Here is a 15,821-nt window from a genome sequence, read left to right as displayed (position 1 = left end):
CTTTTCCTGTGATGATTTTGCATGAATAAATGGGAGGATTATTAATCCTTTCTGGAATGGCAGAGGCTGGGCCTAAGCAGGTGAAGGAACCCACACGGTTAATTATAGAATCACAGAAAGATTTGGGTGGGAAAGATCATCCAGTTCCATTCCCTTGCTATGGAAAGGGAAATCTTCCACTGTCCCAGGTTGCTCCAAGCCCCATCCAACCTGGCCTGGAACACTTCCAGGGATGAAGCAGCCACAGCTTCTCTGGGCACCCTGTGCCAGGGCCTCAGGGTCCTCACAGGGAAGGATTTCTTCCAGTCCAAATCTCTCCTCTTTATCTTTGTGCCAAGACATGCTAGAGCTTTCCTCTGTTTCTGCCTGGTGTTAATGCTGCAGGATGGCTTCAGCCTGTTAAACAGTCTTTGCCTGTGGTGTGAGGTGAGGAAAGTCAGAAATGACAGGAATGTTTTGCTAAGACTTGCAAGTTTTATTTAGTGTGGTTCAAAATAGCCCTGTGACAAGGATCAGACTAAATTACATCCAGACGCCACATTCAGGTGGACCTGAAACATGTTGCTTGTGATGAGGGATAAGTTTGCTGAATTCTTTGAATTTGGGGATTTTAGTCCTGTAGGTGTGCCTGGATATGTACAACTCAGGAAGAAATCCTTCCCTGTGAGGGTGCTGATGCCCTGGCACAGGTTGCCCAGAGAAGCTGTGGCTGCCCCATCCCTGGAAGTGTCCAAAGCCAGGTTGGAAGGGGCTTGAAGCAGTCTGGGATAGTGGCTGGTGTCCCTGCCCATGGCAGAGGGTTGGAATGGGATGAGCTTTAAGGTCTCTCCCAACCCAAACCATTCCTGGATTCTATGTTGATTCTATGAAATAAGCTGAAAACGAGGTTGGTCCATTTTGGAATTTACCTGTAGATGGACAAGCAAAATCAGCTTCCAGAACTCCCTACCTGGATATTTCCCATGGAAAATTGCACCATAACTTAATGACAAGCCATTGAAAGATGCTTCTAAAATAATCCCTGTTACTCTCAGCCTCCTGCACCACAGCCAGCCAGGCTGTCAGGCTTCAGGCAGGGCTTGTTCCAAGTTTTCTTTGGCTCCTGGGACACAAACCAGCCCCAGCAAAGAGAGGAGAACAGGCTCTGCTCTATGGCCAAGTGGGTGAAAGGCTGTGGTTGCTGCCCGGTGTAGCTTTAGCAGCACAAAGACCTTGTGTGAGGGACATAAAAGCCCCGAGTTTAACCAAAGAGTCACGAGATGTGGGCAGAAAAGGTGAGGAACACGAAAGGGAGCAAAGTATGGGAAGGGCGATGTAGAAGTGGAAGAGTTTTTGCAGGGAGCATACGTAGAAGTGGCTCGTCTGCTCTTCAGCTAATGAGTCAGTGAAGGAAATCTGACTGGAGTACACTGGAAAGGTGAAACAGCAGGGAAAAGTGGTAGCTCGGGTATCTCTACACTGTCTCATGTATTGGTTTAATGTTAAAGAAGTTCCTTTTCCCTGAGGAAAGCGTTTTAAAAATGTAGCAAAACCACAATATTTTCTGTGCTTGTTGTCTCATCCCTTTGTGGAGTTTCATGTAGGAGGCAAGGTCTGATAGGTTATTTTTGCAAGGTCAGATAAGTTTTTTTTGCAAGGTCTGATAAGTTTCTTTTAATTTGGATTTTAGAAAGGACTAGACTTTGACAGCAGCACACAGACTGGCACCAGCACTTCGAAATGCCCTGCAGCTGAGCTGCAGTCCTCACGGATGCAGGGAAAATCCTCCTTTTCACACAGTTTATAGTATGAGATCCATAACTTGGTAAGGCTAGATGGCTCCAAGGCATGTGGTGGGAAAAGGCAGGAAAGAGTAGTGAACAAGGAAAAGACACAGAGCAGCTTTCTGAAGGGGAAGAACGCAGGAACTGAGGATTTGGGGAGAAAAATAGAGTGAAAATCAGATTTAGTTGCACCTTTAAACTTTTTGATTCTTTTAATAGTTTTTTGATACCTTTTTTCCTTTCTGCCACATAAAAATACATGTAAGGAGATAAAGGACCCTAGGTTTCCCCTGTCTTTCACAAAAGGGAAAGGCTGAGGAACTCTAAACATAAAAATAAATATTGAATTGAATAATAAATTCAAACATAGTGGGAAACAGCTGGGCAGGGAGTGGAAGGCTGGAGCCTGAGGTGAAGGAACCCAGTGATTAGGTGGGAATGCTGTAGCAGTCCATGCATTTAAAACAAACTGCTACCAAAGATTTCCTTGATATTTTTTTTACTCTGACATATTCCACTTTTTCTCTAGTCCTGGGAGAGTGGCTGAGAGCTCAGGAACTTTGCGAGGGAAACAACCACAAAAGGAACAGAAATCCCCATTGTGTGGCCATGGCTGGCAGGGGTTCCACATTCTGCAGTGGCTCCTGGTCTGCCCGTGGGTTTATCAAGGTCAGGCACAAACTGCCAGGGGAGCAGGGGAGGGAATCCCACTCAGAAAGCAGCAGACACTGCAGCAGGGCAGGAATCAGGGGAGAAATGCTCTGTTCTGATGCTGCTTTGTAATGATTTCCAGTCCAAGTCCTGCTGGTATTCCCACGTTATAAATGGATCATTTCCTTTTTTTCCTTGCTTAGGTTTTGCTTTCCAAAGTGTAGAACTCTACACAATCACCACCTCACTCCTTCAGTTGCTAATCTGATTTTATGACTTCTGGAGGACAAAAAATAAGATGCTTATTTTTATCTCCTCCCTTACACAGAGTGATTCCTGAGTGCTTTTCCTGCCAAGATGCAAACTCCTCACAAATCTCAGTCTTTTTTGCATCTAAATTTTAACAGTCAGTTCAGTTATTAGAGTAGAGCACTGAGCAAATATTCCATGAAGTTACACTGTTTGTATGGAAAATCAAGACTTTATTGTGAGTATGAAGTGTTAGCAACCCTAACAAAGGGTTCTGGGTACAACACTAACTCACTTAGGCCAATTTATTCCAGTATTCCAGCTCATTCCCAATAACACAACAAGAATAAAGGGAATATTTCCAGTTTCTCCCTCTTCTGCTGGTGTTACACAGATCCTTGTAGTGGATCCTAAGCCTGGTGTAGGAATGGTGTTACAGGTAGCTGTCAGGCTCTTCCCTGGTAGTAACACAATGACTGAATTAGTGGTTTCCTGCTGCATTTACTTCATCAGCGTGGTTGTTTTAATTGCACTGATGACAGAATCTTGTAAATCATGCCACCACAATTCCCCTGTGCCTGGAATCTTCAGCTTTTCTTAGGCTGAATCAAAGCCAAGAACTGAGTCTTCTTTTAGACTCTGCCCTTTAAACTGTTTTTCAGCATTTGTTATTTTCCTTTTATTTCTCTTTTCCTGTGGTTTCGGACCTCACCATCCATCATTGTAACTCATTTTCTCTAAAAGGAGAACAGAAAGGCTGGAATCCTTTCAACCCATCTCCCTCTTTCCCTGATTACTGGTTTGGTCACCAGATGCCCAAATATTTAGTGATCCCTCACCACCCAGGTCCCTTGGGTATTTTAAAGCATGTTCCAGCCAAATCATGGGAGTAGAATAAGGATTTTTAATATATTTTCTCCAAATTCTGGTGATCCCCAGTCACCAGATTTGCAGGCTGGTCAGAGGAGTGAACCAAAGAGCATCTCTTCCCTCCACTTGGATTTTTGGTGGTTCATGGTAGCCTGGGGAGCTGGGCCACAGCATGATGGTGACAGCAGATACAGGGGTGGAAGCAGTGAAGGTAAAACAAGGAGTCAGGGCACCGAAGGACTCATTTTACCTGGTTAATTGTATTCCAGCAGGGATTGATGCCAGGAATCCCAGCTGGATGCAGGATGCTGGTGTGTCTATAACAGCAGCTGTTTGTTTTTTTGTTTTCCTGTCAGTTTTTACGACAAAGGTCCTGTTCTTGTCTCTGAGACACCTATTGAGAGAGGTCCCGAGTGGGGCAAGGGCAGGGCAAACAAGCACTGCTGGCAACTGGCAGGGCACAGAAACCTTCCCTGCTTAGGGCTGGTGATTCCAGGAGCCTCCATGGCTTGTCTTGAATCATCTGCTGAGGGGAAAACAGTCACAGCCAGGGATTTCATGTCAGAAGGAGCTTGGAAGAAAATTCCAAGTCGTGTTGTTTAATATGTGTTAATAAGGCATTAACAGCCCTTATAGCTGCTGAAACCAGAGGAAGCACATGAAGCGAACAAGAGGGGATTTTATCAAGTTTAGTGCTGCTTTTTGCCTGTTAAGATTCCTCAAAGCAAGTATCCAAAGGTTTAACTCATGTAGGAAGATGGAATTTATTTGCTTTTAACAAATACAGGAAAAAGAAAACTGTTCTTTGTGTGTTCTCCATATTCATGATAAAAGGTCATAAATATAGACTAAATTTAGGATAAATATTCAGTTGTGCAATTAATGATGGGAGAAAACAGAATTTGAAATAATTACTGCACTGTTCTGAATATAATTATGTTTAAAAAGATACTAAACATCTATTCATGTTTATTAATACGAATTGCTGAAGGGAAGGAAATAAAAATGTTGCATCCAGTGCTTTGCAGGCACAGAATTCCAAGATGCGATGTAGCCATCAGGTGATGTGGCCTGGTGGCTCTTTGTTTCTATGGTTACCTTCAACTGGAATTGCTGTAACTAGGTCAGATTGGAAGGTGTGAATGGAAACAAAGAAATCCTGGATCAATAAGGAGAGTTCAGGGAGATGAGTGTCGGGAGAGGAATTTTAATTTGTAACTCACATGGATGAAGTCCCACACAGAGGGATTTGTCTGCTTTAGCATCATTCACTTTTCCAGTGTTATTCTGCTATCTGAAGAATCATCTGCAGGGTTTTCATGTGATTTACCTGTGGCAACACCTTCCCTCCCTCTGGCTGCATATCCAGGCATGAGCAGCCAAAAGGAGCCTCAGCAACAGGAAAGGCTGAGGCAGTTGGAAGGGAGAGGCAGAACAGATGGAAGAGAGGGAGGGATCTGCTGGAAAGGGGAAGCAAAATCAAGGATGGGGAAGATATGTCATAATCAGCGTAGAAATAAGGAAAAACAGGTTGTAAAAATGGTTCAAAAGAAGGAACTTGAGTGTGAGAAAGGGAAACTCCCTGTGATACCTTACGTTTTAGCTTTCATATTTTCCAGATTCTGTACAGCATTAGTACAGAACTCTGAACTTCACATAAAGTGTTAGCAAGTTCTCTTCACAGTTTAGTTAGACACAGCAATCCTTTTCCAGCCTGAGAACCAAGGACACTGTTGTAGCTTCAGGCCCAAAAAGTGCAAACAATGGCGAATTGAGGAGAGCAAACTGGGAGGATGGGACTTCATAACCTGAAGTTGTGGTTGGACAATTAACCCCAATATGTAAATGGGCCAAAACTTATAAAAGTGTGAAAACTCATGACCCGTCATCCATCTTGGGTTCATCTTGGGTAGAGACACGGCCCGGTTCTTGTACTGCCTAAGGTGTATCCTTTGAAGGCCTTTTAATAAATGCCTACTTTATTCTTTAACTCTGTCTAGCCTCTGTTCCAGGTAGCCTTTCTAGGCATCACCTGGAAGGACAGTGGAGAGAGCTGGGGGTCGGTCTCTCCCCCAGGTAACAAGTGACAGGACAAGAGAAAACAGCCTCAAGGTGTGCCAGGGGAGGTTTAAGTTGGATATCAGGGAGAATTGTTGTCAAGGGTTAACAAGCCCTGGAACAGACTGTCTGGGGCAGTGATGGAAGCAGCTGGGGGGATTTAAAAGCCGCGTGTATATGGCATTTGGAGACGTGTTTCCATGGTGCCCAGCAACAAGACACTCTGGAAGCTTCACCCCAACGTGAGGAAGAACTTCTTTACATTGAGGATGGCAGGGCACTGGGACAGGCTGCTCAGGGACCTCAGGAAGGATGTGGAGTGTCCCCCTCTGGAGTCTCCAAACCCACCTGGATCCTGTGCCACCTGCTCCTGGCAGGGCGTTCAAATGAACGATCTCCAGAGCTCCCTTCCAACCCGACCGATCCCGTGGTTCTGTGACTGATGAGCTGGGCAGTGCTGGGGACCTCGCTGCTCTAAACTAAATGATTCCGGGAGCCATCCCAGCCCGGACAGCCCGAGCTCCCTTCCGCCCCGCGCCGTCCCCCCGCACGCCCCGGCATCCCGGCCGCCCCTCTCGGGCCCCGGGGGCGGGCGCACGGCGAGCGCAGCCCAGTGGGCGGGGGGGCCCCGGGGAGGCGGAGCCGGGCCGGGCCGAGCCGAGCCGGGCCCGGGCGAGCCGATCCCGGCCATGGAGGCTTCGGAGCCCGTGCGGGGAGGGATGCGGAGCTTCACCTGGGAGGAGATCGGGCAGCGGAACGGGCGGGGGCCGGCGCCGCAGGAGCGCTGGCTGGTGATCGACAGGAAGGTGTACGACATCAGCCGCTTCTGCCGGAGGCACCCGGGGGGCTCCCGGGTCATCAGCCATTATGCCGGGCAGGATGCCACGGTGAGCGGCCGGCTGCGGCCCCGGCAGCCCGGCGGGGAGGGTCGGAGGAGGGGTGAGCGCGGAGCGGGATCCTGGGGCTGGGAGCGGGATCCTGGGGCTGGGAGCGGGATCCTGGGGCTGGGAGCGGGATCCTGGGGCTGGGAGCGGGATCCTGGGGCTGGAGCAGGATCCCTGGGGCTGGAGCAGGATCCCTGGGGCTGGGAGCAGGATCCTGGGGCTGGGAGCGGCATCCTGGGGCTGGGAGCGGGATCCCTGGGGCTGGAGCAGGATCCCTGGGGCTGGGAGCGGCATCCTGGGGCTGGAGCAGGATCCCTGGGGCTGGAGCAGGATCCCTGGGGCTGGAGCAGGATCCCCGGGGCTGGGAGCGGGATCCTGGGGCTGGGAGCAGGATCCTGGGGCTGGAGCAGGATCCCTGGGGCTGAAGCAGGATCCCCGGGGCTGGAGCAGGATCCCCGGGGCTGGAAGCGGGATCCTGTGGCTGGGAGCACGCAGGGAGCCTGTGTCGCACGCCTGGACCCTCGGCTGTGCCACACACGAGTGCGGCGGCAGCGGTGTGCAAGGAACACACAGCGCGCACACGCTCCGCCGGGAATTGTTTGGGATTGTTGTTACAAGGAAGCGCTGCTGAAGGAATGACTGAAAAACCGCAGCCGGGTAGAAAAAAAAAAAAAAAAAAAATCCCGAATCCGCTCAGTAGTTTTTGCACACGTAAGAGTAGCGGGTGCTGCCACCCGTGTGGCACACGCGGTGACAGAGTTGTTGTTCGCCGCGCGGGTGCCTTCGCCCTCCTCGAACTTCCCAACCCAAGAGATGGCACTAGAGCAGAATGTCACTGAAAGTCGTATTTCAGTCACGATAAAGGAATGAATCATTCGTGTCTGAGTGCCAGCCGCTGTTGCTGAGCGGAGTAAATGCTGCTGGAGTCGGGTGTGGGGTGGCTTTGCCAGTGATGTTTTCTTCTTTGTCTGCTTGTGCCTTTTCCATTAATTTCTCCAAATGCACGTGTTTGGACCCGCGGGTGGATATGGGGTGGGAATCTCCCTCTAGGATGGTGTTGATAGACTGTGTTTCAGTCAGGATGGAACTTGAGATCTCCACGTGAAGAACCTATGGTAGGAATATTATTTAGAGCCAAAAATAACAAGTTAATTAGCAACATTTCATGATGGTAGGGTGCACATGTGTGTTTTCAAAGCCCTGCCACTGGCACAGATTGCACAGAGAAATGGTGGAGACCTATCCCTGGAAGTGTTCCAGGCCTGGCTGGGTGGAGTTTGGAGCAACCTGCAAGGTGTCTGTGCCAGGGAGGATTGAGATGAGCTCTGAAGGGCCTTTCTCACACGAACATTCTGAGTTTCTGTGAGCAGAAAAGGGTCAGCCCGTGGAGGGAGCAGGGCTGCATGGTGGGATTGCAGCCAGCTGCATTCTTTAGGTGATGGTGATGATATCAGTGCCACTGCTGGCTGCAGTTGAACTGCTGACCACTCAGAAACCCCTGCCAAGTTTTATTTCCCGTGGCTTTGTTCCTGGGGATCAAAAGAGCAAGACTCCACAAAACCAGGAAAAAATGGGAAGTAAAGGAAGAACTCCTCTGGTTCGCTGTTCTGATTTCTGGAAGGTGCAGTCAGCTGTCCCCTAACCCCCAGCTGGGATTGCACTCCAGGTTTTACAGCCTCCATGGAAAGGATTGGTCTAAATGTGTGGTACCATCCTCCCCTGCTCTGCCCACATACTCCTCCCCATTCCCCCCCACCCCCTTTTCTAAGGAGAAAATGCAAATGTTGGTTCCCCTCTCTTTTTCCCTCCTTTATTCTGTGACCCTGGGCAGGGAGGATGCTACAGCTGACCTAGAGCTGTCAACACCAGCCAGTTTTTTAACCCCCTTTCCTGACTAGAGATCTTTTAAAAGCACATTTTATTTTAAAAGCACACAGTGGTGGCCTAGTAATTATAGTGAAAAACAATGCATGGTGCAGGAATCTCACAAAGTGATGCCCAGCAAGCAAATATTATATAGCAGAAAATTTAAAAAAATCCACATGCTTAGGTTGAGGGAGATTGTAAAAATATGGTAATTTGGGCATCAGGAGAGAAATGTTGAAAAGGAGGTAAATGGGAAATCAGGAATTAGATGTCAAAGTGTCATGTGTGCCTGCAAGATTTGTAATTTAAATATTGGGACAGAATCTGTAATGATAACAGCCACTAGTGAGTTTTTTCACCTGGTTGCCATGGAGATTGACACCCTATTTAAATAATAGCAGTAACTGGTTTCCCCAACGAGAATCTTTTGAATGGTCCAGCATATAATGGAATAGATTTCTTTTGCTGAATGATGGTTTTTCTTCATCCTGTTCCTCTATCTGTGTTTCAGGATCCTTTCATTGCTTTTCATCTTGACAAGGCACTGGTAAGGAAGTACATGAACCCTCTCCTGATTGGGGAACTGGCTCCAGATCAGCCCAGCTTTGAGCCCAGCAAGAACGTGAGTGTCATAAAAACTTGGTTTTAGGGTTGAAATTGTACTGTTTAACTTTTCTGACTGGCAGGCAGAACTCCCTGTACATAAAATCATAAGATCTCCTGGGAATCACTGTTGGCTGAAGCTTCATTTCACATCATTATTTGTAGTTTTAGTAAAGATTTGTCTCCAGGTGACCCTCAGGTTTCCTCCTTTTCATCCCCAAGAGGGAAAACTATGCTTCTATTGATGTTCCCGAGGCATTTTCTGACCAGTGGATGCTTTTGGGTCTCCTCACAGAAAAAGCTGGTGGAAGATTTCCGTGAGCTCCGTGCGACCGTGGAGAGGATGGGGCTTCTCCAGCCCAACCACGCCTTTTTCATCCTCTGTCTCTGCCACATCTTGATGCTGGATGTTGCAGCCTGGCTCATCATCTGGTATTTTGGAGCATCCTTAGTGCCTTTCCTCTTCTCTGCTGTGCTTCTAGGCACTGTCCAGGTGAGCAACTACACAAAAATAACCCCAAAAAGCCAAATTTGGGACTTAGGTGCTTGTTGCCATCAGCAGGGAACAGATCTTATCATTATGGACTTCACTTCCTCAAATCCTGCTTCTCTCTGGATTCCACTAAAAGGCAAAGCTACACATGCTGCTGTGGTAGCTCAGGTTTTGCCTCACTTTCTCCTCCCCATATTCCATCAAAGCCTTCCTTATCCCAGCCTGCCTCACATGATGAAAGCCGTGCCCTGCTCCTGAGCTCCACGGTGCCAGAGCTCCGAGGCAGTGTGCAGGGGCCAAGCCGCTGTGTTCCCATGGGAACTTGCAGGGAGTTAGAGGAGCGGGCAGAGCAGCTCTCAAAGCCCCAGCTATTCCTCCCGTGGCCAGCTGATCCCCTTGGAATTACAAGTACTTGGAGGAGGCAGCAGCAAGCTGCTCCTTAAAGGACACTTTGTTGCTGATTTCAGAGCAGTTTTGTGAGGGAATAAATGCTGGTTCTCAGCTCTGTGGCTGTTTTTTCTTCCCATGACTTTTTCTCCCTTCTCATGGAAACAACTGTCCAGGACTAAAAGTCATTAGGCAGAGTCTGGAGGGCACTGGTGTGTAGTGAAAAAGGAGAGTTGGGATTGGGCCCTGGCAGTGGAAGCGCTTCTGCTATCCAGGGATATGTCGTGAGGAGCATGGGAGTGGGAGATGAAAGCCCTTTTCAGACACAGATCCTCCTGACAGTTCTTTTTCCCCAGCAGCACTGTTGTTTTCTTAATTCCAGGCCCAGGCTGGCTGGCTCCAACATGATTTTGGACACCTGTCAGTCTTCAGCAAGTCCAGGTGGAATCACTGGGTGCACAAGTTTGTCATCGGCCACCTCAAGGTGAGCATTGGCCGTGGGGAGGGGCTGCCAGAGCCCTGCTCTGCAGCCAGAACCAGTCCCAGGATAAGGAGAGAACTGAGGGCAGAAGATCCACCTGCTTTAGGGAACTTTCTTCTCATCCATTTCCACAGGGAGCCCCGGCCAGCTGGTGGAATCACCTCCACTTCCAGCACCACGCCAAACCCAACTGCTTCCGGAAGGATCCTGATGTCAACATGCACCCCTTGTTTTTTGCTTTGGGGAAAACCCTCTCTGTGGAGGTGAGACCTGAGGGGAGCTGGGAGGTGACAGCAATAGCATTCAAATTTGGGAAGCTGCAGAGAGCTTGGAGATGGGACACTAATTTGATTTTATATAGTGCTGCTTTGCCTTTTACTAGTCCCTAATATTCCTCAATAATATTCCAGCGACTCTGAGTTACAACTTCACTCAGAGTTATTTTTGCAGTGTCAGAAGATAAGAATGAAATATTTACCATGATTACAAGTTCCTGTTGCCCTTGATGAGAGAATTTCAGTTTTATGAAGATCAGAATTACAACTTGTTCTCTTTTGCCAAGATCAGTGTGACTAATTGTAGTTATCTGAAGCAGCAGATGACAAGCCAGGGCTGTCTGGAACTTTTACAATTCCTGATCAAAGAAGCTATTTTGGTGGTCTCAGCCTGGCAGTGGGTGTCACAGTGGTGCCCATCTGGAGTCCAGCTCTATTTCTGGTACAGCTCTGCAGTTAAATGAGTGGCTTTGGCATTTGCTGTCCTATAAAAAAAAAGCTATGTAAATTCATAGTGTCACTTTAAATGCTCTGATTTATATTGAAATTAAGGGTTGGGCTATTGGGAATTAGTTTGAACATGTACAGGGATATCAATGGCATTCCTTAAGCCAGTGGCTTGATCTCTTATGTTTGTACAGCAAACACTGAAAAATGAGCAGCCTCAGAGGGAAGATAATCTGTTCACCCTCATTCCAGTGGATACAGTTTCATACCTAGATGCTCACTTCTCTGTTTCCCAGACTAATTGCAAGGAGTTGGGAGTTCCACACACTGCCATCTTCATGAACAGTATCATAACACTACTGTAGCTTGGTTTTTTTTTAATTCTGAAGCTCTGCTTTGTCAGTGAACTGTTCGTGTGGGTTTCTATTTCAGCATTTTTAGGCAGCTTGTGCCCTCTGTAGGGGCAGAGCTTCCTGTGCAGGTCGCTGTGTGTGTGCAGCCTTCTGCACCCAGAACAGGGTGAAAACTCATCCCAGCCGAGGTTCCAGGGGATGGTGGATGTTGGTTTGGTTGGGTAGAACATCTCCTGGAAGTTTAGGAGTGTGTGCACAGGCCTGAATAATTTGTGTATTTTAACAGCTTGGTGTGCAAAAGAAGAAATTCATGCCTTACAACCACCAGCACAAGTACTTCTTCATCAGTGAGTAACCTTCCCCTCTGCAGTTCCGTGGCCAGCAGTCACTCTACCCCTTGTTTTCCCATTCCATCCCATCCTGTTGGATAATTCATGGCTCTGTTTGTCCCTCCAGTTGGTCCCCCAGCACTGGTGCCCCTTTATTTCCAGTGGTACATCTTCTACTTTGCCGTGCAGCGGAAGCAGTGGGTGGTGAGTCAGCTCCATGGGGGCCAGGGCGGCTTCTCCTGGGTTTAGGGATGAATTCCAGTGCCAGATTTACTGGGAAATGTGTGTGTATGCAGCAAGGGATGTGGGTATAGATTTGGGAATGGTGTTTGCCAAAGGGAGATCTTCCACAGCCTTTCTTTGTGAAAGGTCCTCTGGGTAACAAAAGATGTTCTCTGGTGTTCTGTGTTTTGGTTTTCTCACTGCTTGGTTCCTCTTTAGATCCAGAGGGAAACGTGGTGCTTTAGAGCACCTGTGTCCTGTCTGGTGTTTGCCCTCTGCTGGGCTCATGGAACCAGGGTAATTCCTGAGCACAGGGAATGGCTGGTGTCAGGTTACTTTGTGATGAAGCTGGGGAGGAAAAATTGATCAGTAGAAGACATTAAGGGAGGTTTTAAAGGGAGTGATGGTAAATTCAGAAGTCAGAAATCCTTCCTTCTAATGAAGTTTTCCCTGTCCCCTGTACTACAGGACCTTGCCTGGATGCTGTCCTTCTATATCCGATTCTTCCTCACCTACTTGCCCTTCCTGGGTGTGAAGGGTACCCTGGGGCTCCACCTGTTAGTCAGGTATCATCCAACTTACAATTCCAACATTTTCTCTGCCCAGTTTGTATCAATCCTTTGTATCAGCTTTCCTCCAGCCCTTGAGTTATTCTTCTCATCACTCCCTGTTCTTCTCTCTCCTGATCCTTTCAATGGGACAGGGGTGGTTTCTTGTCAGGGTGCAGGAGATGGAAAGTGTGTATAGGTCTGATCTGTTTGGATTTCTGGTGTTTATTTTGTTAGGCAACAACCAGCTGGTGTGTGCACAAGTGTTTTGTACTGACTTGTCACATCACGCGTGTGTGATTTGTGATGGTTTTTTGTTTTTGCACAGGTTTATAGAAAGCAACTGGTTTGTCTGGGTCACACAAATGAATCACATCCCCATGCACATTGATTATGATAAGAATGTGGACTGGTTCTCTACCCAGGTGAGTCCTCTATTTATGGAGATCTGTGACAGTTCTGGGTGCGTAATGTCCATCTGTCTCAGCCAGGCCACCTCATGTTGGCTGGAAATAACTCCTGGAGCTGTTGTGTCCAGCCAGAATTCCTGTGGGGATGAGAAACTTGTGTTTGAGATGGGGCATTGCTAAAATAATAATTAAACCAGGACTTCTTGTTTTTTTCTTTCAGCTCCAGGCAACCTGCAACGTTCATCAGTCCTTGTTCAATGACTGGTTCAGTGGGCACCTGAACTTCCAGATCGAGCACCAGTGAGTGGAAACAGGGGCTGGGAATAGTTCCAAGGAATGCTAGATACACCAGGGCTGAAGAGGTCCCTCTATCAGCTGATTCAGGAACAAAAGATAACGTGGGTTAATTTTGTGCTCTTTGTGTGGGGGCGGAACAGGAACTCCGAAAAGAAAATTTCTGGAGCACCAGTGAGCACCAGCACCACTTCAGATCTGAGCTGCATGGCACAGAGGGGAGAGTTCCCAGCACAGGCACTGAAGGGACACGAGAGGGACCATTGCAGAGCACCTATGGCTTTGGCACAAGGGGAGCTTGGGGCACTTCCAGAATTAGGCAGAGCAGCAGGGCCAGGATTCCATGTGGTGATCAGGGATGCCACTGAATCAGCACCTCCTTTCCCACAGCCTTTTCCCTACAATGCCACGGCACAACTACTGGAAGGTGGCCCCTCTGGTGAAGTCCCTGTGTGCCAAGCATGGCATTGAGTACCAGTGCAAGCCTCTGCTCACAGCCTTCGCAGACATCGTGCAGTGAGTATTGACCCGCTGTGTTCCCAAGTCAAGGGTTGTCAGTGCTGTGGAGTGAAAAGGGGAGGGACATGGACAGGGAGGGGCAGCCTCTAAAGGTCCCTTCTGGCCCAAATCACTTCATGTTCTCCTTTGCTTCATCTGTAGAATTCTCCCCATGAGTTGCTGGATGGAACATGGGTTCATTCCCTTGTTTCTCTCTCTTGGCAGCTCTTTGAAAGATTCAGGGGAGCTCTGGCTCGATGCTTATCTACATAAGTAAGCAGCAATGGATCCCTGCAGAGGAGTTCCCCAGCTTTGCTGCCTCCTGTGGTGGTCACCCTGAAGATCTTGCACTGAGGAGAGCTGACTAAGCCAGATTCGGGGAGGTGGTGCTGCTTATTTCCATGGATGAATGTAATTAATATGATCTTTCCTTTTTTTTTTGTTGTTTTGTTTTGGTTTTTTTTTTTTTGTTTTTGTTTTGTAATGTGTGCTCTTAATTTTTTCTTGTGCTTCTTTCATTCCTCTTCTCTGGTGCTGAGTTTTGGGGAGAAGCTGGATGGAGGAGGTTGTGTCCCACCAAGCTGGGTGCAGCTTTGGGACTGGGAACAGGTTCCTTTCCATCTGCTGATCCTTTATTTGCTGAGTATATAGGAGGGAAGCTTCTTATCTAACATAGGCTTTTTGGGATGGCTCTTGTGTGAGTGTAGTAAGAAAGTTGAGACAGCATGAAATCAAGCAATGTGAGAATTAGGGAAATGTGGAAGGTCTAGGGAATTGGATATGTTCAGTATTTTTGAATCCCTGTTTGTAATAGGGAGCTCCCTGACCAGTTTGTACATATATGGATGGGGTGGGGAGGTGCAGGCAGCAGTTCTCTAGGAATATTATCTAGTTAGAGCCCTAATTAAAGTAGGGGAAGAGGAAAGTGGAAGTTTTTCCATATGCCATATTCTGTGGGAATGCTGCCTTCCACATCTCTGGAAGCCTCTGCGTTATTTGGCCACTGATGACATTCTCTGGGGGATCTGCAAGGGATTTCCTCCCTGCCAGAGTTTGGAGTGGTATGAAGCCATTACTGAGTCAGAAGAGAGAGAAACCTGTCCCATCCATACCCAGGATCCCTGCAAGAGTGACTAAGGAAGCAAAAGCATTCCAGACCAGGCTGGACAGGGCTTGGAGCAGCCTGGTTTAGTGGAATACAATAAACCATGGCAGGGGATGGAATGAGCTGAGCTTTAAGGTCTCTTCCAACCCAAACTGTTCTACAATGATTCTGTGTGAAAGGTGATCATAATCACTCTGTGGCTGCCTGAAGCTTTGGGCTTTTTTGGACCTCTGGGTGATTTGTTAAAAGGAGAACATTCCTGCCTCCTAGCCCATGGAGAGTGAGGCATTCCTGCCTGAGCAGCAGAAAAATCTAAGAAAGTTAGAAAGGTGGTGGGGGTCAGACTACTGTTTAAAAGTGTTTAACTTTTCATTCAGCTGCATATCCACAGGCACACCTCAGCCAAAACATTGCTGGTCTCCCTCTCTTGGATGATGTGCCTTCCAAACACACCCCAATCCTGTGGGGTTTACTGAATAGTCTTACTGCCTTTCCTGGGGCCTTTTAATTTACTGCCCCAACGTTTCAGATGCCAAACCAGGATGCAGCACCTGCCACATCACTGAGGAAGATGCTCCATCATCCTGGTCCTCCGGGGACTGGTGGATTAGAATCCAGGAGGGATGGGTTGATTTTGAGGATTTTTTTCCCAATCAACATCAAAAATGAGGATGAGGTGTTGATAGAATGGAAGAAATAGATCTTCTCAGGCCAAGAGTGTTCTTAAGCACAGGATAAAATTGTAATGGGAATAATAATACAATAATACATATATAATATATATAATATTGTTATTGTTATAATATAATAACAATACATCATACAATCAAATACCTGTTGATTAAGACCGTAAAGGAAGTGGGCCTTAGTTATTGTTTTACCTCGGTTTTTCCTGCTCCATTTCTTTCCCTCATATTACTACTGTGGATGGAGGGAAGTCTATTAATAAAATTTCTTATCTTACCAATTTGTGCTGTCATCAGAGTAAAATACATGTGTGCAAGAGTCTTCACTCTGTAAAAGTGGAACAAATGG

The 15,821-nt window shown here is 47.6% G+C and overlaps 1 protein-coding gene across 1 annotated transcript; it reads left to right on the top strand.

Annotated features, from left to right (window-relative positions):
• The first annotated feature begins 6,214 nt into the window (after positions 1-6,214).
• LOC110484927 (acyl-CoA (8-3)-desaturase) lies at positions 6,215-15,753 on the top strand. The gene is made up of 12 exons (XM_021555917.3): positions 6,215-6,478; positions 8,853-8,963; positions 9,240-9,437; positions 10,207-10,308; positions 10,440-10,568; positions 11,667-11,727; positions 11,837-11,913; positions 12,400-12,497; positions 12,808-12,904; positions 13,110-13,189; positions 13,574-13,699; positions 13,907-15,753. The coding sequence occupies exons 1-12, from the start codon at positions 6,281-6,283 to the stop codon at positions 13,956-13,958; spliced, it is 1,329 nt and encodes a 442-aa protein (XP_021411592.1). The 5' UTR covers positions 6,215-6,280; the 3' UTR covers positions 13,959-15,753.
• The last annotated feature ends 68 nt before the right edge of the window (positions 15,754-15,821 follow it).

This window comes from Lonchura striata, chromosome 5 (genome assembly GCF_050655825.1).
Source record: "Lonchura striata isolate lonStrDom1 chromosome 5, ASM5065582v1, whole genome shotgun sequence".
NCBI lineage: Eukaryota > Metazoa > Chordata > Aves > Passeriformes > Estrildidae > Lonchura > Lonchura striata.
Note: the sequence above shows the minus strand (reverse complement) of the source record. Positions and strands in the feature narration are given on the sequence as shown.

Coding starts and splice junctions, on each gene's coding strand:
- LOC110484927 (XM_021555917.3), top strand. CDS start 6,281: ATGGAGGCTTCGGAGCCCGTGCGGGGAGGGATGCGGAGCTTCACCTGG. Junction 8,964..9,239: donor GCTTTGAGCCCAGCAAGAAC/GTGAGTGTCATA, acceptor GTCTCCTCACAG/AAAAAGCTGGTGGAAGATTT. Junction 12,905..13,109: donor TGGACTGGTTCTCTACCCAG/GTGAGTCCTCTA, acceptor TTTTTCTTTCAG/CTCCAGGCAACCTGCAACGT.